This window comes from Pagrus pagrus, assembly GCF_965226575.1.
Source record: "Pagrus pagrus genome assembly, chromosome: 10".
Lineage (NCBI taxonomy): Eukaryota > Metazoa > Chordata > Actinopteri > Spariformes > Sparidae > Pagrus > Pagrus pagrus.
In genome coordinates, this window is record NC_140194.1 from 2,150,550 (window position 1) to 2,167,066 (window position 16,517).

At 42.0% G+C, this 16,517-nt stretch overlaps 3 protein-coding genes across 3 annotated transcripts in view; 1 reads left to right on the forward strand and 2 right to left on the reverse strand.

The window, feature by feature from the left end:
- iqub (IQ motif and ubiquitin domain containing) overlaps positions 1–16,517 on the forward strand; it is a 270,442-nt gene that overhangs the window by 57,453 nt on the left and 196,472 nt on the right. The window lies entirely within an intron of this gene.
- Positions 698–8,914, reverse strand: LOC311263375 (palmitoyltransferase ZDHHC7-like). The gene is made up of 8 exons (XM_084363385.1): positions 8,824–8,914; positions 7,311–7,388; positions 6,555–6,857; positions 5,248–5,372; positions 4,668–4,764; positions 4,083–4,164; positions 3,705–3,835; positions 698–3,505 (listed from the first exon to the last, which is right to left on the reverse strand). Exons 3-8 carry the CDS (start codon positions 6,849–6,851, stop codon positions 3,326–3,328), a joined length of 912 nt encoding a protein of 303 aa, XP_084219511.1. The 5' UTR covers positions 6,852–6,857; positions 7,311–7,388; positions 8,824–8,914; the 3' UTR covers positions 698–3,325.
- ankrd27 (ankyrin repeat domain 27 (VPS9 domain)) overlaps positions 9,032–16,517 on the reverse strand; it is a 27,794-nt gene continuing 20,308 nt past the window's right edge. The window contains exons 19-24 of the mRNA XM_084363114.1: positions 15,495–15,614; positions 15,176–15,349; positions 14,984–15,077; positions 14,731–14,809; positions 14,576–14,636; positions 9,032–13,739 (exon numbers count right to left, since the gene is read on the reverse strand). Coding sequence (XP_084219240.1) covers positions 13,155–13,739; positions 14,576–14,636; positions 14,731–14,809; positions 14,984–15,077; positions 15,176–15,349; positions 15,495–15,614 — 1,113 coding nt within the window. The 3' untranslated portion in view covers positions 9,032–13,154. The remainder of the gene's footprint in view (positions 13,740–14,575; positions 14,637–14,730; positions 14,810–14,983; positions 15,078–15,175; positions 15,350–15,494; positions 15,615–16,517) is intronic.

Here is a 16,517-nt window from a genome sequence, read left to right on the forward strand (position 1 = left end):
CAGGAAAGTCTGAACACAAGCTGAATAAAACCAGCACTGCACAGGTCAGACAGAAGTGAATACATGTGGAAAGATTCTGGCAGCTACAATCAGGATTTAGGTTAAAAACAATCCATCCCCACCTGACATCATGCTACGTTCAGAGTTTTGATGCTGAAGCTCAGGATAATCTTGGTCTTGGTGAGAGGGAGGAGGATGGTGGGGGCTGGATGCTAATGTCAACATGCTAACATGTTCACACTGACAACAGTAATAAGGTTTTTCATACCATGATAAGGTTATAGATACAGCACACGCTGGTTCGGGCTCCACCTCAGCTGAATGAGTTGGTCTCCGGTGGACTTTCTGGGTCCGAGGAGGTTATTGTTGTCCCACGTGTCCGACTGTTGGTTTGTCACAAAAACTACTGAACGGATTTCCTTTTCATTTTTGTGATGTAAAACTGCTCTTTAAAGAGGCTCTGAGGGACTCCTGTGTTGAGCTGGAAGCCGGTCGTTAAGTTGATGTTAGCCGACTCCATTTCTAAACTTACATTAGTGGCTGTTGCTCTCTGTTAGCAACTTACAATTGTGTATCTTAACATACACAATTGTAAGTCGTAGTTTTGTCAGACGATCACCAAAATTTAATTCAGCGTCACTGAGGGAAACTCAGGAACTGAATTCAGACAAAGTAAAAATGGAGTTAGAAGCTGAGATGCTTTTAAGAGGTAGAGAGGAACTTTATTCAAAGTGTCTGAAATAATATGGAAAGAGATGAACATACAAAAGGCTCAAATCTAAAGAACAAAACAAAAGTACAAAGACAGAAACGATCTTCAGCAGGTCAGATTCTCCGTTGGTCTCACCAGGTTTAGATTTAGACTGAAGGACTTTTAATGATTTCCATTTTTCAAAATTAAATATCAGATCAAGTGAAGAAATTAAAAGAAAAAAACACCACAGAGAAAAAGAACATTTTACAAAACTTCATTAAAGGCCATTCAAGGGTTTGAGTTTCGATATTTAAGACGAGTCAAGACTTTTTCCTAAGATCTGCAGAAGTGCTTCATCCAAGAGCAAATTATGGATGAATAGTTTAGTGAATAATCAATAAAGAAAACTCCTGAACAGGAGGAAGCAGCAGGAACAGAAGAGAAACACTCAGGTTCATCTTGTTGAGATGTGAAGAGAAGCGTCTAGTCCTGATGGTCACTGTGGTTCGAAACAGACGCCGGTGTGGTTATTTCCTGTTCTCGAGTCATCGCACAACAGCTCAGTGATGCTTGATGCACAATACACAAGGTTCAATCTCACTACACACACTCAGTGTTCACTTTAGTAGAAATCACAAATAAATGGCACTTTGACATCATCAGGCCTCTGGAAAGACTCACTGAAGGACAGATTTGTTCCTAAATGCAACGGACACGTGATTTAAGACAATTTGTCGCATTCAAAGCTTACGTGTAAATGAATTTCTGAAATCAACACAAATAAAAAAAACAAACTCTCCAGTCATTCCCAGCTCGTTTAATACTGATGTGTTGGGATGGCGGGTCGGGCCGGCCACCAGCCCAAAGCGTCAGTATCTGACGAGCTGGGAATGAGACCCAAAAATCAGCTATCTTACAAACTGGACCTTCACTGACTTTGATTTTACAAACATTTAAAATGCTAAACACCACACGGGTCCACAGTCCTTTACTAATGTCCAACAGCAAACCTTCACACTTGGGGACGAAGTTTATTTGACTTTTTTGTGACATTTTAGCTACGAACGTGTTCGTCTGTGACCGAGTGAGGGAGCGATGAAGTTACAGTATTGATCCAGTCGAGTCTCAGTGTTTCCTCATCACAATTACTCCAAGTGAACAGTTATTACGTCACCAGAGGACGTTTCTTCACACCGAACTGTTTTCTCTCGCGTATATTCTGCCAGCCTGTGATGCTGCTGACAAAATACATCCACCGGGCCATTTTGTCCGTCGGAGGTAAGTGAGATGTTTTGTTTCAACTGATTGCTGCATTTTGTTGAAAAGACTTTCCAGAAATTCAAATCACAAACTCCACCACTGACTGCCCCGGTAATAAACTGGCCCCGACACGGTCCGGCCACAGACGAGGTTTTGGCCTCGTCTCGCTGTGAATGAAACTTGGCTGCAAACAGAGTCGAGGAGGTTGTCTTCTATAAAACCCTTTGAGGGCTCCGGTGGTCAATTCATCAAGCTGAAACAGCTAGTTTACAACATGTCAACAATCTGAACACTCACACAAACAAACCAAACAAAAACAAGATGTTTAGGATTAAAATATAAGAGGTCTGATGTGATGTGGACATCCAAACTGAAAAGGACTTTTTAAAAAAGAAAAGAAATTGTTGGTTTAAAGAAAATGTGTTGGCTTTATTGATGGTTAAAAATACTGCATGTGAGGAAGGAAATCGATGGTGTTCATACTTTTTATAGCATTCTGTTAATTTAAGAAGTTGATTTCTTCCAGGTTTCCCGTTCTCACCTTTAGCAGTGCTATGGAGAGGCGCTTTTATGAGTGGGTCCTGGTTTTGTTGCACATGCAGTCTTACACTGCTCCACTGGTCTACAGGTGGTAATGAGCTGACAAACAGCAGCGAACCAACAGAAGAAGACCAGGATAGAAAACTGATGCAGGCGATTAAAGATTTAAAACAACTGGCTGAAGGAGAAGCACTTTTGTTCGACCTCGAGGATCCACACGATGAGTTCTGATGATTAACACTGAATGTAGGAACATTTTTTGATTCTCCACAGGGTCCCTTTAAACAGATGCACATCGTGTCTTTTAAAGTCAACAGAAAGGAAGAATCATTATATTAATTGTATAATATTTCATTTCATTGCGACAGCTTGATGTTGACGCACGCGGTGCAGATCAACTTCTACATACGCCTTCAGTTACAGCAGTGGTTCATATGATTATCAGTCCAATAATAGAGTCTGTGGTCAGTAACTGCTCTAAGAAGATCCAGCATCTTAACGAGCACATTTAGTAAAAACATCCAGACTCTGAGTCTGAACGTGTTGTCAGAGCAATAAAAAGATTAAGATTCTTCACGTGTAGCAGCGCCGGCCTCCAGTCGGACCGGGACACATCTGTGCTCACTCCCAGTAGGGACGATGCTCCCTCACTGGTGAGGAAGGTATGATGAAGATGGAGACCAATCACCTGGTTTCTCCGGCTCAGAAACATCCTGTTGGGATCTGTGAGGCCAGCTGGACTCGCTGCAGGTTCATCAGCACCACGAAACAGACAGCACCACTGTTGTTTGGTTTGAATCCCTCCACTGTGTAGTGTTTGACAGACAGGAGTCAGACAGAGAACTCTGCCCCGCCCCTCCAGGTGCGTTTGTGGATTAAGGTTGGTAGTTTGAGTCCAGCGAAGGGGCTGATCCACATCAGTGACGACTGACCTCCAAACACAGACCTCAGCCCGGCCCAGCGAGTCTGACGCTCCCACGTCGGCTTCTCGTTCTTCAGACGCTCGATCTCCTGACACGAACAAATACAAACAAGCTCGTCACTCAGAATAATTACACGTCTTCAACTGACACAGAAAAATACCCTCAGACAGACTCATAACAGGGCAGATACACAGACCGCAGGTTACATCAGCCACACTGGCTGCGTGAGGACGGTGTCAGAGCCGACACACACATCGGTAAAAGGGAACCTGAGTTTATGTCCTCACCGTCTCGTCGTTGCAGATGGAGTGCAGCTGAGTGCTGAACATAACAGCTGTGAAGGTGAGGAAGAGGAGGGCCTCCATGCAGAGGAAGATCATCAGCATCATGGTCACCGGAGGAGAGAAGTCGCTGCACTCTGACCCAGAACAACAACACAGTTACAACGTGAACTACAGACGGCTTCAGTCACAACAGTGCTGGCTGTGGTTTGAAATTCACCACAGAGAAAAACTCAAACACAACATGATTCAAATCTGATCAAAGAATGAAACATGAAGAATCTGACAGAGCTTTTGATGCTGGCATTGTGTACACGAGGTTCAAAGCTCTGCAGGAGAGAACTAACTGAGGATAACAGAACATCAGCAGAAAGTGAATCTCACCGCTCCACTGGACTCTGATGCAGGTGACGAACTGGTATCCACAGAGAGCCAGAGCGTGACCCGAGATCATAGCGATGTACATCTGTGGACGGAGGAAAACACATCAGCCCTCTTCACTCTGGTCAGTTTCAGCCTGACGTGGTGCCGCATGGGAAACATTCACCGAGGTTCATTTTATTATGAAACATATGTGATAAAATGGGAATGAAGGAAACATGTCCCCGGTGCAGCAGCGTGGCTCACTGATGGTCCAGAGGAAGAAGATGTGTCAGGCTGTGATTCACTGCTGGTACCAACAGACGTATCTTTTAAATTCTGTCATGATGATTTCATTTATTAAATGTTTGACTCTTTGACGAGTAGACTTTCAATCAGTGAAAGTCACTTTTAGTGCAAACTCTGAGCTCTACCGATGTTTCTAACTAAAACTAAAGTCTACTCTATTCACACACAGATTTGTCACCTTCCTCATCAGCAGACGTAGACTGGCTGGTTTCCAAGAGTCACGATTGAACATTAAAGAGAGAAAAATATGTCATTATCAAAATCATCTCAGTGTGTGGAAACACCAGCGGTTGAACTCACAGTGAAGAGGACGAAGAAGCGTTGGTTTTTCTCTCCGACGCAGTTGTTGACCCAGGGACAGTGGTGGTCCATCTTACGGATGCAGCGCTTACAGATGCTGTAGAAGAAGAAGGAAACATACAACCAGCGTTACTTCCTGACGACTGACTAACTTATCAGCTCTTAACCGTCTCAAAGATTTCAACAAGGCAGTGATTGTTTTAACAGATGAGGGAATAACAGCTCGAGATGACAACAAAGAGAAACATGTTGGCATCTTTCTCTCTGCCTCTAACAGGAAATGTATGAGACGTCTCCATTTTCAGAAAAATTCCACAGAAAGGATCTAATGTTCGTTCTTGACCTCAGATAAAGACGACCTGCTCAGCACCAAACACCAGACAGATGCAGTTAGAGACCAGCTGGTGAGGAAACAGGAACATTGAGCAGCTGAAGAAACCTGCGTGCAACTTTTTAAGGCAAATACATTTTTTTGATTTCATCCCAAGTACCCAGAAAAAACCACAAATCAATCTCTAAAGCTTTAAACACAGCAGAGTTATTGCTGAAACTCCCTCCTGGCAGTCTGAGTCACGCTGACCTGCAGTGATGAGCCCTCTCCGGTTTGATGCTGCAGCATTTTGGACATTTGTAGATGACTTCGCCCGGCTTCAGCTGCAGACTCTCCATGTACTTTTTAGTGGCGTTTCCTTTTGGAACGGCTCCCTGAGGAGATGAGGGAGGAGACACGAAATGAAAAGACAGGAAAAATTTTATTTCAGCACTTTTTAAACCTGTGAAACATTCCCGTAGAGTCGCCTCAGCTGGCAGCCGCAGCTGCAACAGGAACCTTTGGGGAAACTCTGACCGTCAAAGCTTCGTCACTAATGCTGCTCATTTTTGTCTCCGACAGGCTGAGGCTGATTCCACCTGGCACATCTCTGTTACCTGCTGTGTGTTGAGTCCTCCACACAGCTTCATGTCCCACCAGGCAGGCAGTGTCATGTCTGCCTGATGTAGAGGAGTTCCTCAGATTGTGTTTATTTTGTCATTTTTCCTTTATTTTTGTGATTCTTCCATGAGTATATGTAGGATACATGGTTAAATGGTTTTGCTGTTTCTGTGTTTTAAATGTGTTTATTAGCTCAGAGAGCGTCTGCACAGGGTGCTTTATTTTTGAACATTGACCGGGTGCTCTGTGCTGTTTTGCTGTCTGACTTTCTGTCTGGCTCAATTTGTTTTGTGCCGATCGATTCGGCTGCTGTCTGCTTCCATCAAAAATAGACTTGACGGATTTGACTTGACTTTTGCTTCCATCAAAAATAGACTTGACGGATTTGACTTGACTTTTGCTTCCATCAAAAATAGACTTGACGGGTGCAGATGGAAGAAACACAAGACTTGTCTAGGTGGCTGTGTTGTGGCTGTCACACGATGCAGACATGACCACAAAACACAAGTCTTGCTCAAGGAGAAGTCTCACTGAAATCGCAAGGCGAGTTGTTGCTTCAGTATATTCAGTCACGACTTTGGAAATAAATTCTTGCTGGAAGTTCCTGTAAGTTAAACCCTCTAAACTAAACTGCTCCCTCCAACTGCACGTTTCCACCTTTGTCTTCCTGTAACAAAGAACTTCTTGCAAGATTTCAGAGTCTCGTCGTGTTTCTGGTTCCAAAAAGGATTTTTTTTATTTCACCAAAAACGAGCATTTTAAGTGGACGTAGTTTTGTAACAGAGTTGCAGCAAAATGTTGCAGCCAATTGAAGACATATAAACAGCTTCATTCACACACCGGGTTTAAAAATACCATCATTTCCCTTTAAGACTACTTGTTCTTCCAGCTTCTGTTTTCCCCATGAAACTAACATCAGGCAGCTGGTCTCGCCCTTAAACCCTCAGGTTCCTCACCGGGTCGGTCAGCATGGTGCGGAGGTGGGAGGCCAGAGCCAGCACAGCCAGGCTGTTGAAGACCACCCCGTTGACCACTGCGTACCAGAAGCTCCTGGAGGGCAGCAGCATGACGAAGGTGACCACAAAGTCAGCGAAGAAGACCAGGAACCAGGTGATGAAGGCGCACACCATGCCGCAGCAGTCCTGGATGAACCACAGCTGATTTGCATCGCTGTGGGCGCTCTCCACCACCTCCTCCCCGTCCAGCAGGGGGCGCTGCTGCTCCACGTCTCTCAGCCTGTGGCCTGAGGACATTGTGCCCTGATGGAGTGAACCAGGTAGAAAAGTAAGAAGTATGTAAAGTGAGTTTTAACCGATACAGATCGTTCAGGGATCGAGGATATTTACAACATTTGGATTTCAGCTGCTAATAACTCATTTATGCAGTAGTCAGTTCTGGATGTGATAAAGGCATGGATCAGTGTCGACAGCAGAGAAGGAAAGTGATGGGTGAAGACGACCTATGTTTTTTAGTTGAAGGAAGGCAGTTCTTGTGATTTGATTTGACTCAGATTGTACCATATGGCACACTATCCAAAGTCCTAAATGAACTCCAATACATCCAGAACTCAGTCACTCCTTCCCCCATACATGCATACATTATCAGAGAATATGAGCAAGTGAAAAAAAGTGTCAGAAGAAAATCACTGTAATGCAACATCCCAGAGAAAACACTGAAGATAAAAGTTCAGAGCCAGAATGATGAATACTTACTTGAAAGTGCCTCTAACTTTATTTCCTCCTCCAGCTGCTCCGTGGAGTCACTAACTGCTTCTCCTCTGGATTACATTGCTGCAGGCAGCAGAGATAAAAGGTGGAAGCTGATCAAGTACATTTACTCGAGTACTGTTAATTACTAATTGATCTAAAGAAACTGGAACATGCATCGTCACAAAGCTGGAAACAGGCCGTTTTTCTAACTTGTTAGAGAAACGTGGTTCTGACGGGACCGACACGCTACAATAACATTACAGAGCAGGATGCACCGCTGTAGACGCGAGCCCACAGTGGATAAAGTGGTTAAATGAGCTCAACCTTAAAGGTGCAGTCTGTAGTTTTGGTGAGGAAATGTTAATGAGCAGAGAAAGATTTTCATTGGCGGATTTTTTTCTGCCTAAACAAACTAAATAATCAAACTCTCTTTGTTTTCATGACTGGATAAACTGAATAAACAAACTGACCTTAAAGGACAACACAATGTCATACTGTTTTTATGTGGCGGACCCTGCCACCTTTCTAGCTTCAAACAGTGTTCTGGGACCTTATTTTCCTCTGAGAACAGCTGGTTTATTCACTTTTAGAACAAAAAGTTTGTATTATGACCTCATTAATATTGTAACTTTAACATCTACAGCAGTAAAATGCAACATACACATTAATACAGCAGTGATCCAGAAACATTAGTGAACACGATGAAGCTGACAGGGAACATTTCACAGTACTACACACAGCGAGTACTTTAACTTTAAATACTTGAAGTGCATTTTGTTGACAATACTGACACACTTTTACTAAAGGTTTTAAATGTAGAACTTTTACTTTTCAATGAGGCATTAGTACTTCTTGAAAACATCTTCACCCCTGGATAAATGTTCATGTAGTCAACATTCAATCAATGGTGATAAAAATTAGATAAACTAGATCTTTATTTTGCCTTTGGGGTGTAAACATCACTACTTTTTGACTTCTAAGCTTACAGATGTTAAAGCTAGCAGCTGGCTAACAAAAATATTACTCTCCACCTGCTGGACTGACTTCGATTATGATTTTCGTTATTTCTAATTAAAACGATAAAAGGTTTCCAGCACTGTTGATCTGTGTGCTGTAAATTAAAAATACATGGTAACGTTCCCACAGCGATATTTAGCTAAGCTAGCCCATTACTTTAGCATAACAAACGTAGCAGCTATGCTGCTTTAGCTGTGTACGTTAGCAACATTTATTCACCGGTAAAAAGCTCTAGTGTTGACGTCTGGTTACAAACACAGACCTTAAAACGTCAAACACACAAGACGATTATTTGTTTAATAGCTGAGACACAAGTTAGACTAGTCAACCTAAGCTAGCTGTCAGCTAACAGCTAGCTTATCAACATAGCTGTCATCTCTTGAGCTAACGTTCCGCCTTTATCTTTTTTAACACGTTAAGCACCAGACATGTAAACCAACACAAGACTCGTTATCATCTCTACAAGTCGTTTCATTCAGTGGTTGATGATTATTCTCACCGGGACGACGTTAAACTTGTGGATGAAGCAGCAACATGCTAAAAGCAGTTCCGCTCTGCTCTCATTGATACGCCTTTTTATAACGACGGCATGTTTTCAGTGACGTCATCGGCGAGCCTGCGTCATCAGGGGGCGTCAATTAATAAACATCATTTATTTGATTATTTCAGCTTCTTCAGTGAATAAAACCCAACGGAAACAAAAACAATTAGTCTCAATGAGTTTTATTGTCGGTTATTTGTGTGTGAATTAAATAAGGCACATTCACATCATGTTTAAACATCCAAACCTGAAATTATAAACAGTGGTACAAAAATAATTAAGACTTCTGATTGGGTTTGACATCCTTCTAGGCTTAAAGGGACAGTTCAGCCAAAAGTGAGAATTCAGTCACTGTTGCTGATGGAAAGTCAGGTGAAGTTTTTCACAGCAACAACTGAAGCAGCTGGAGACTCGATTTAAAACGTTTAAAACCGATTTGAAAAAAACATTATTTGCACCCTCCACGTGCAGTTGAGCATGTGCACCCACAAGCCAAAATCTCCCCAGCTGCTTCAGTTGTTTAGCAGAATGCTGCAACTCTGTTTTACTGTGAAGCTCCAGAAATGTTTTGTGGACTACGACACTTCAGCTGACCTTCATCAGCATGGAGGGAGGAGATGATGAGTGAATTTACATTTTTTGGGTGAACTGTTCCTTAAAAGTAAACAGACAGTGTGGAACACAAAGACGCTGCTTTTCAGAAAAACACATCGAGTGGAAACAGACGGACGGTTTACAGTGAAACAACTGAGTGGAGCAGAGAACAGAGGGTCGACGAGGTCCTGAAGGTCAGTGAGACCTGAAACAGTCTGCAGTCCGACACAAACAGGAAGCGAGCTGTGTGAACGTGACACGAGTGTGAACAGCAACACTGGTGGGGACAGTTGTACAGTACGGCAGCTGTTTCATTATGTTGTGATGCAGCTGTATTAAATACGATTAAATATCTTCTAACATTAAAGGACCAAACTGCTGCTTTTGCTCATTGTTTTTTACATCACTGCTGCAAAATCTGTTCTCACATTGATCCTGCAGGCAGCCGATCGATCACTTCATGTCAGTTTACCTCAAAATTCAACTCGCAGAGACCTGAACCTGATCCATCAATACTGAATTCAATCAATAAATTCAATATAAGAATCAGTTATTAGCCTGTAAAATAATTATATTGATAATCTTAAAATGCAGTGAGGTGTTTTATTGTTCTGCATCACATTTAAATAAATTCTTGATGTTAAACCAACGATGGAATGTAACTAAGTACATTTACTCAAATACTTTACTAAGTACATTATTGATGTACTATACTTGACTATTATCTATCTGCTGCTGTACACTTCCACTTCACTACATTTTGGAGGCACACTGTACTTTTGTCCACTTTTCCCACAACATTTACTTGAAAACTTTAGTAACTAGTTACTTTGCAGATTACAAACTGCATCAGAGCAAAGGTAGTGCATTTTTTAAACTAATTTATTTTATCGGAAATCAGATTTTTTTTTTAAAAATGACTCCGATAATCAGAAAAATGCTGAATATCAGATCTGATAATAAACAGTTTACTGTACATACACGCAAAACTATGTGTAGTTTACTTTTACTTGTACTTTTGATACTTGAGTATTTAATATCAGCTACTTTAAGACTTTTACTCGAGTACTAGTTGAATGGGTGATTTTCACTTTTATCTAAGTCATATTTTAACACTATCTACTTTTTACTGAAGTATAACTTTGGGAAACTTTTTACAAACCTGTAAAACTAAAAGTTCAACTTGTTTTCTAATTTGAGCTGCAACAGAAAATTATTTTCACTTTTAATTCTGATCTTGTTCTGGGATGTGATGTTTAGAAGAATAAACCGTATGCAGGTTTATGATCGACTGTGTGCAGGTGTGTCTTGATTTCTGACCATCTCTGCCACGATGTTCTGCACCAACAGAGAGTATTCATTCAAACTACTTGAAAACTACTCGAGCACATTACTCCAGTCCAAGCCAGCTTACACTGGCTGCCTGTTTTATTTCATATTGGTTTTAAAATGTTCCTCATCACTTTTAAGGCCCCAAATAACACTGAAGATCTACTAACCCTGCATGTGCCGGGCTGCTCTCTAAGATCAATGAGCCTGTTGAAATCATTCAGGCTACATCATTAGCATCTTTGAAATCTTCTCTGAAAACCCTCTTTAATATGAAGCCATGAATTCTTCAATAAGTTCTGGGTTTCATTATTTTACTCAAATTAAACTTTGTTCTGTCGCACAATGTTTTGTGTTGTTTCATTTAGTTGTTGTATCGGTGCGTTCAAGGATGCTGGGACAAAGCAGCTGCAGACAAGAAACAAATTTGAAATGCAAAACACAAAAAATTCATGTTTCTATCAATTTTACATTTCTGGGCAGTCGACTGTTATTTTTCATTGTCAGTTTTACTATCCTTCCTATCATGATTTGTTATTATTATAATGTATATTTCATTTATTTTAACCTATATGTCATGTGCTACTGTTCTTTGTTCAGGAGCACCTTTATTGTTAAATCAATTAATACACGTATGAAAATTGCTCTCACAAAAACAGCTGTTAAACTGTGATTTATTGTCTATCTGTAGCAAGTCTCTGCATGTTGATTTTCACAGAAATGAACTAAGATCAGTGGTTGAAGTTGGCAGTGATGTAAAATTTAAGATTTTTAATTAATGGGCAAAAACATTTTAAATCAGCGGTGTGATCCTTTAACCTGTTCTACGTCTGTGGAGAAAACACATTCAAACACATTCAGGAGACGCTGAAACTCTCTGAACACACGACACGCTAACAAGGCTCATAAATAAAATAAATGTTTCCTAATAAAAACATGAGAAGAGTAGTACGATGCTAACACAGGAGAAAAAAGAGCAGATCAAGTAAAACAAAACAAAATATACATGTTCTTCAAATGAAGTCTGGTGCTCGGATCAGAGCTACAGTCTAGTGGCTTAAAATAAAACTAAAGCAACTAAATTCATTCAGTATCAAAGTAAAATAACGTCAGTTTGCATCCCTTTTTCTTTTTGTGAAGGCTAGAAGAAGAAAGTGCTTCAAACTCAGGTGAGAGGAGGAGGAGGAGGAGGTACAGGTACAGGTACAGGAGACTCCTTCAGAGTGGATCTGATCGAGTCACATCACGTTACCAACAACATCTGACCTGTTAGAGTCACCACGAAATGATATTTCGAATTGTAACAGGATGAAACATGATGCAGGAAATCATCTTTTACTTCAAGGTGCATCGTTCCACTCTGTTCCCTTTAAATCAGCAAAGAAAAGTGTAAATGAAAAGACTGTCAGCTGGTAAAAAGTGAAAGCAGTTTTGATTTGAGGTGACTGGTTTTCCCACAGTTCAGTTAACGAGGAGAAATTTGCTGAATCACAGAAAGTTACAGTGATGGGATTCAAAAATAAAGTAACATAAGAGAAAGAGACCAGGAGGGAATTTATGGGATTCGTGGGTGACAAACTATTCATCAAAAATCAGATAATAAACCTTTAAAAAGACGTCTGACACAGAAAAACTTCCTTTTAGTATTTCTTTGTGACTTTAAAGGGCCAGTACACCCAAATTACAAACACGTTTTCTCACTTATTTGCCGAGGTGTTGAGATGTTGTCTGCAGGACTGGTAAGACAGAACAGAAAAGTCTGCTACGCCAGAGACAGCAGTTGTGCGACACATATCCTGCCCCTCCCCCGAAAAACCAATCATGTGCTTCATCACAGCCGAACCGAGGAACTTAAAATGAACTTCAGAGAGGAGGTTAATTTATCGACACGCTGTTTGTTCCTCGAGTTTGAGCAGGAAAAGCTGCTGTTCCTGCTGCTGTTCGTGGTGTAAGTGCAGTCTCATCAGTGGAAATCAGTTGGACCCGCCCTCTTTGACCACAACATCATCAACCCTGTCAATCATTTCATTTGAAGCAAATCTATCTGCATGGTTAGATGAAACAAGAGGTAAGTGAGAAAATATATTGTTTCGTAAGTTGGGTAAGTTGTGATTTCCTGTCTGCATTGTTTCTGCAGGATTAAAACTGTTGAATTAAAACAGAACCTCGGTGAGCAGTTGGTAGGAGTCAGCTACAGTACGAGTCTTTAGCCTCAGCAGAGTCACATGTGATCAGAAACTGTGTGCTTTCTTTTTTTTTCCTTTTGGCAGAAATGTAGTTTTGTGGAGTTGTGTGTGTTGTGATGTTTCAACCAGTTTTCACTGCTCCTCTAATCTCTTCACACGACCTCTCACAACATCTCAAAGTCAGTCGCAGCCTCCACGACTCGACTCTTCGCTCCTTTCTGGTGTTTGGTTGGTGTCTCTCTGATCGCCTCCATCAGTCTGGGCTGCGGGGTGGAGGGCGGCGAGGCTGGTGGGACCGGAGTCTCCGCGCTCGCTCTCCGACTGCAAAGCCTCGCTGTGAGTCAGGTCATCGGATGACTCCAACTGTCCGTTCAGAGGGTGGAGACCGTGTGAGCTATCAGTCGATGTGTGTGCAGGAGGGGGTTCAGACGGGTCGTCCGGATGTGTCGGTGCATTAGAGGGTGAGGAGGGTGGAGTCTCACTGCCGCTGCTGCAGTCATCAGTGGAGTGCGTTTCACTGGTGTCGGGCTGTGTGTCGTCTGCTGACAGAGTGCTCTCACTTGTTTTGTGTGTGACGTCTGTCTGATCGCTCTGCTGGGGAGTGTGTTCGGGCTCAGGCTGCGCCGGTGTTTGTTCGCCTGAGTCCAGTGTGTGACAGCGACCCAGGGGCCGCTCTCTCAGCCGGGGCCCGGCCTCGAGGCTCGCTGAGGGGCTGCTGACCTCCACCGTCTCCCCTCGCCTCAACCTCCTCCTGTCAGGATTCACCTGGGAGGAAAAGTCAAGCTCAAATGTAAAGTTTGTCCTCAGGGTGGCGCCAGAGGAAAGGTCAGACTTTTACAACCTCACTGAAACAACAAGGTCATGATGTTTAAAGGGACAGTTCACCCAAAAACTAGATCATTATTTAATCCCAAATTGATTAATTAAAGACATATTTACAGCCTCACCATGCGGTCGTATGGAGGACTGAAGTGGCCAAAAAATAAAATAAATAAATGACTCAATTGAATGCACCAAAAATATTAATAAAAATAAATGTAAGCTTTTATTGTTTTATGAAATGTGACATACATTTCTGTTTTAATTTGCATCCATATTTATTTACCTTCCTGTACTTACTTTTGCATTTTACCCCTATTTATTCCCCCAAATGTTATTTGTTGCATATGTACGTATCATTATCAAAGTGTGTCATAAATAATAATATTTAAAAGTTAATGAATAAGATGGAAAATATAATTGGAAGTAAATAAATAGGGGATTAATGCAGAATTAAATAAAAACAAAGAAAGCAGATTAAAGGAAGAAAAATGAATTTATGTCACATTTTATAAATTAATTAAAGACTATTTTAATCTTTAATATTATTTTTGGTGCATTAAATGACATTTTCATTTAGTTATTTTGTTTGTTTTGGTTGTTTTTTCCGTTTTAAATCAAATCTCCAGCTCCTTCAGTTGTTTAGCAGAATGCTGCAGCATTGTTTTACTGTGAAGCTCCAGAAATGTTTTGTGGACTTGTGGAGATGATGCCTGAGTTTTCATTTTTAGGTGAACTGTTCCTTAAAGGGTTTATCCTCGGTGAGAAAGTGAACAGAGTACCTGGTTCGCGGCTGAACACCTGGACGGAGGACCAGAAGAGCCTTTCTTCATCTGCTGGATCCTAAATCAAAGAACACACAAACACAGTTAACACAATGACTTTGACAGAATCTGCTGTCTCATTCTGGGTGAGCTGAAGTTTGGTGAGAGGCCACCTGCTGATGGACTGAGCCAGCTTCTGTCGCCTGCCGTTGGCGTGATCCTGCAGCCTCAGACGCTGGACGAACGAATGAGCTGCAGCGACAAGAAGTGAAATATAATAAATTAAAACACTGGATTTCTCTAAATTTGACAAAACATCCGATTATAACACACGAGAAATGTTCAACCTCGTTTCAAAGCTTGAAATAAATGACATCATCTCTTGGAAGCTGACAACATTCAAGCACTAATTCTGATATTCGTTACCCAGAGCTCCTTTGGGCACCGACAGGAGTTTGATTGGTTCGGCGTCGGGGGAAAGTCCGGACGCTTTCTGCAGAGCTCGCAGGATCTCAGTGTTCTGCAGAAGAAAACGTTTGTTACTGCTCACACTGTTCATCGATTGTTAATCAAAGTCAATGCAGCGTCTCTGCAGTGTGTGTGTGTGTGTTAACTCACCTTGCCGCCCAGCTCGTAGGCGCAGTCCAGCGGTGTCCTCTGCCTCTTGTTCCTGAGGCCGGGCGAGGCTCCGCCCCTCAGCAGCAGCTCCACCAGCGGCTGGTGTCCGCCCCGCACCGCCTCATGGAGGGCGGTGTTGCCCTGAAGGTTCGCGATGTTCACCAACGCGTTACTCTGCACGGACACATTAAAGCTCATTTGATATCTTGCAAATGTAACTGGCCCTTAAGAGTGTGTGTGTCTTTGTTTGTGTGTGTGTGTGTTAAAGAGACGGCTTCTTGTCATTCAGACGGAGGCGACTTTAACATCAGGTGTTTACCTGTAGCAGGGTGGTGGCGGTCTCCACGTTTCCACAGAGACAGGCGTGTATTAGAGGAGTGTTGCCATAGTGATCCTTCTTGTTCAGTTTGGCGTTGCACTCGAGCAGAAACCTCACCACCTAAACACACCAAAGACACGGACACACTTCATCACGTGTCGGGTGACGGACAGCAGGCGAACAGAGACCTGCTGCAGATTCACACCGGAGTCTTTTCCTGACTTATTATTTTATTTTCTTAAAGGCCGACGTCCGTTTTGAAACTTCTTTCTTTTCTCCTCATTTCAGTCAGTTTCAGATTGTCGGTCAGACTAATAACAGTGTGTGGCCGACAGATGGAAAAGATGATGGTGGTTTTGGTCTGAACATGAAATTTGTTGACAAGAAGAAAAATATAGACCATCAGACTTCTCTTAAATGTGCACACTCGTCTTTTTACCACAAGGTGGTGTCAGTGAAGCCGACAGAAACATGAAGCAGACTTCCTTATTGCAGAGAGATCACAGTGTTGTGGTTGACCCACTTCTACATGACGCTATAAAAAGGTTTATTACTAGTGTGACACAATAGTGTGATGAAGGAGAAGAAGAAGGAGAAGTAACTACATTCATGTGTAGAAACTGTCTACTGGAGCAAACCAGACACATTGTGTATCTGCGATTTAGGAGCCGACAGTAAATGTCCAGACTTTGAGGAGCCCTGTTACAGTGTATACATCATCTAATCATCTAAAATACATGTTTGATGATGTCATATCTCATTAATAACAACACTTTCACTAATGTTAGTTTCGGGACCTTATTATCCTGTCGGGTCACAGTTAGTCTGAGATGTTGCTGTTGTGTTGATGTCAAACTACATCAAATATAATCAGAGCAGAAACGTCAGATAAGCCGGACGGCCGTGTTTCACTGTGGACCTTTAAATGTTACAGTTATGGCTAAAAAACAACAGAAATATAGAAGTTTGGGATTTCACGTTGATTCAGTCTATAGAATAAACTCTGTTTTATTGTTGTGGAGA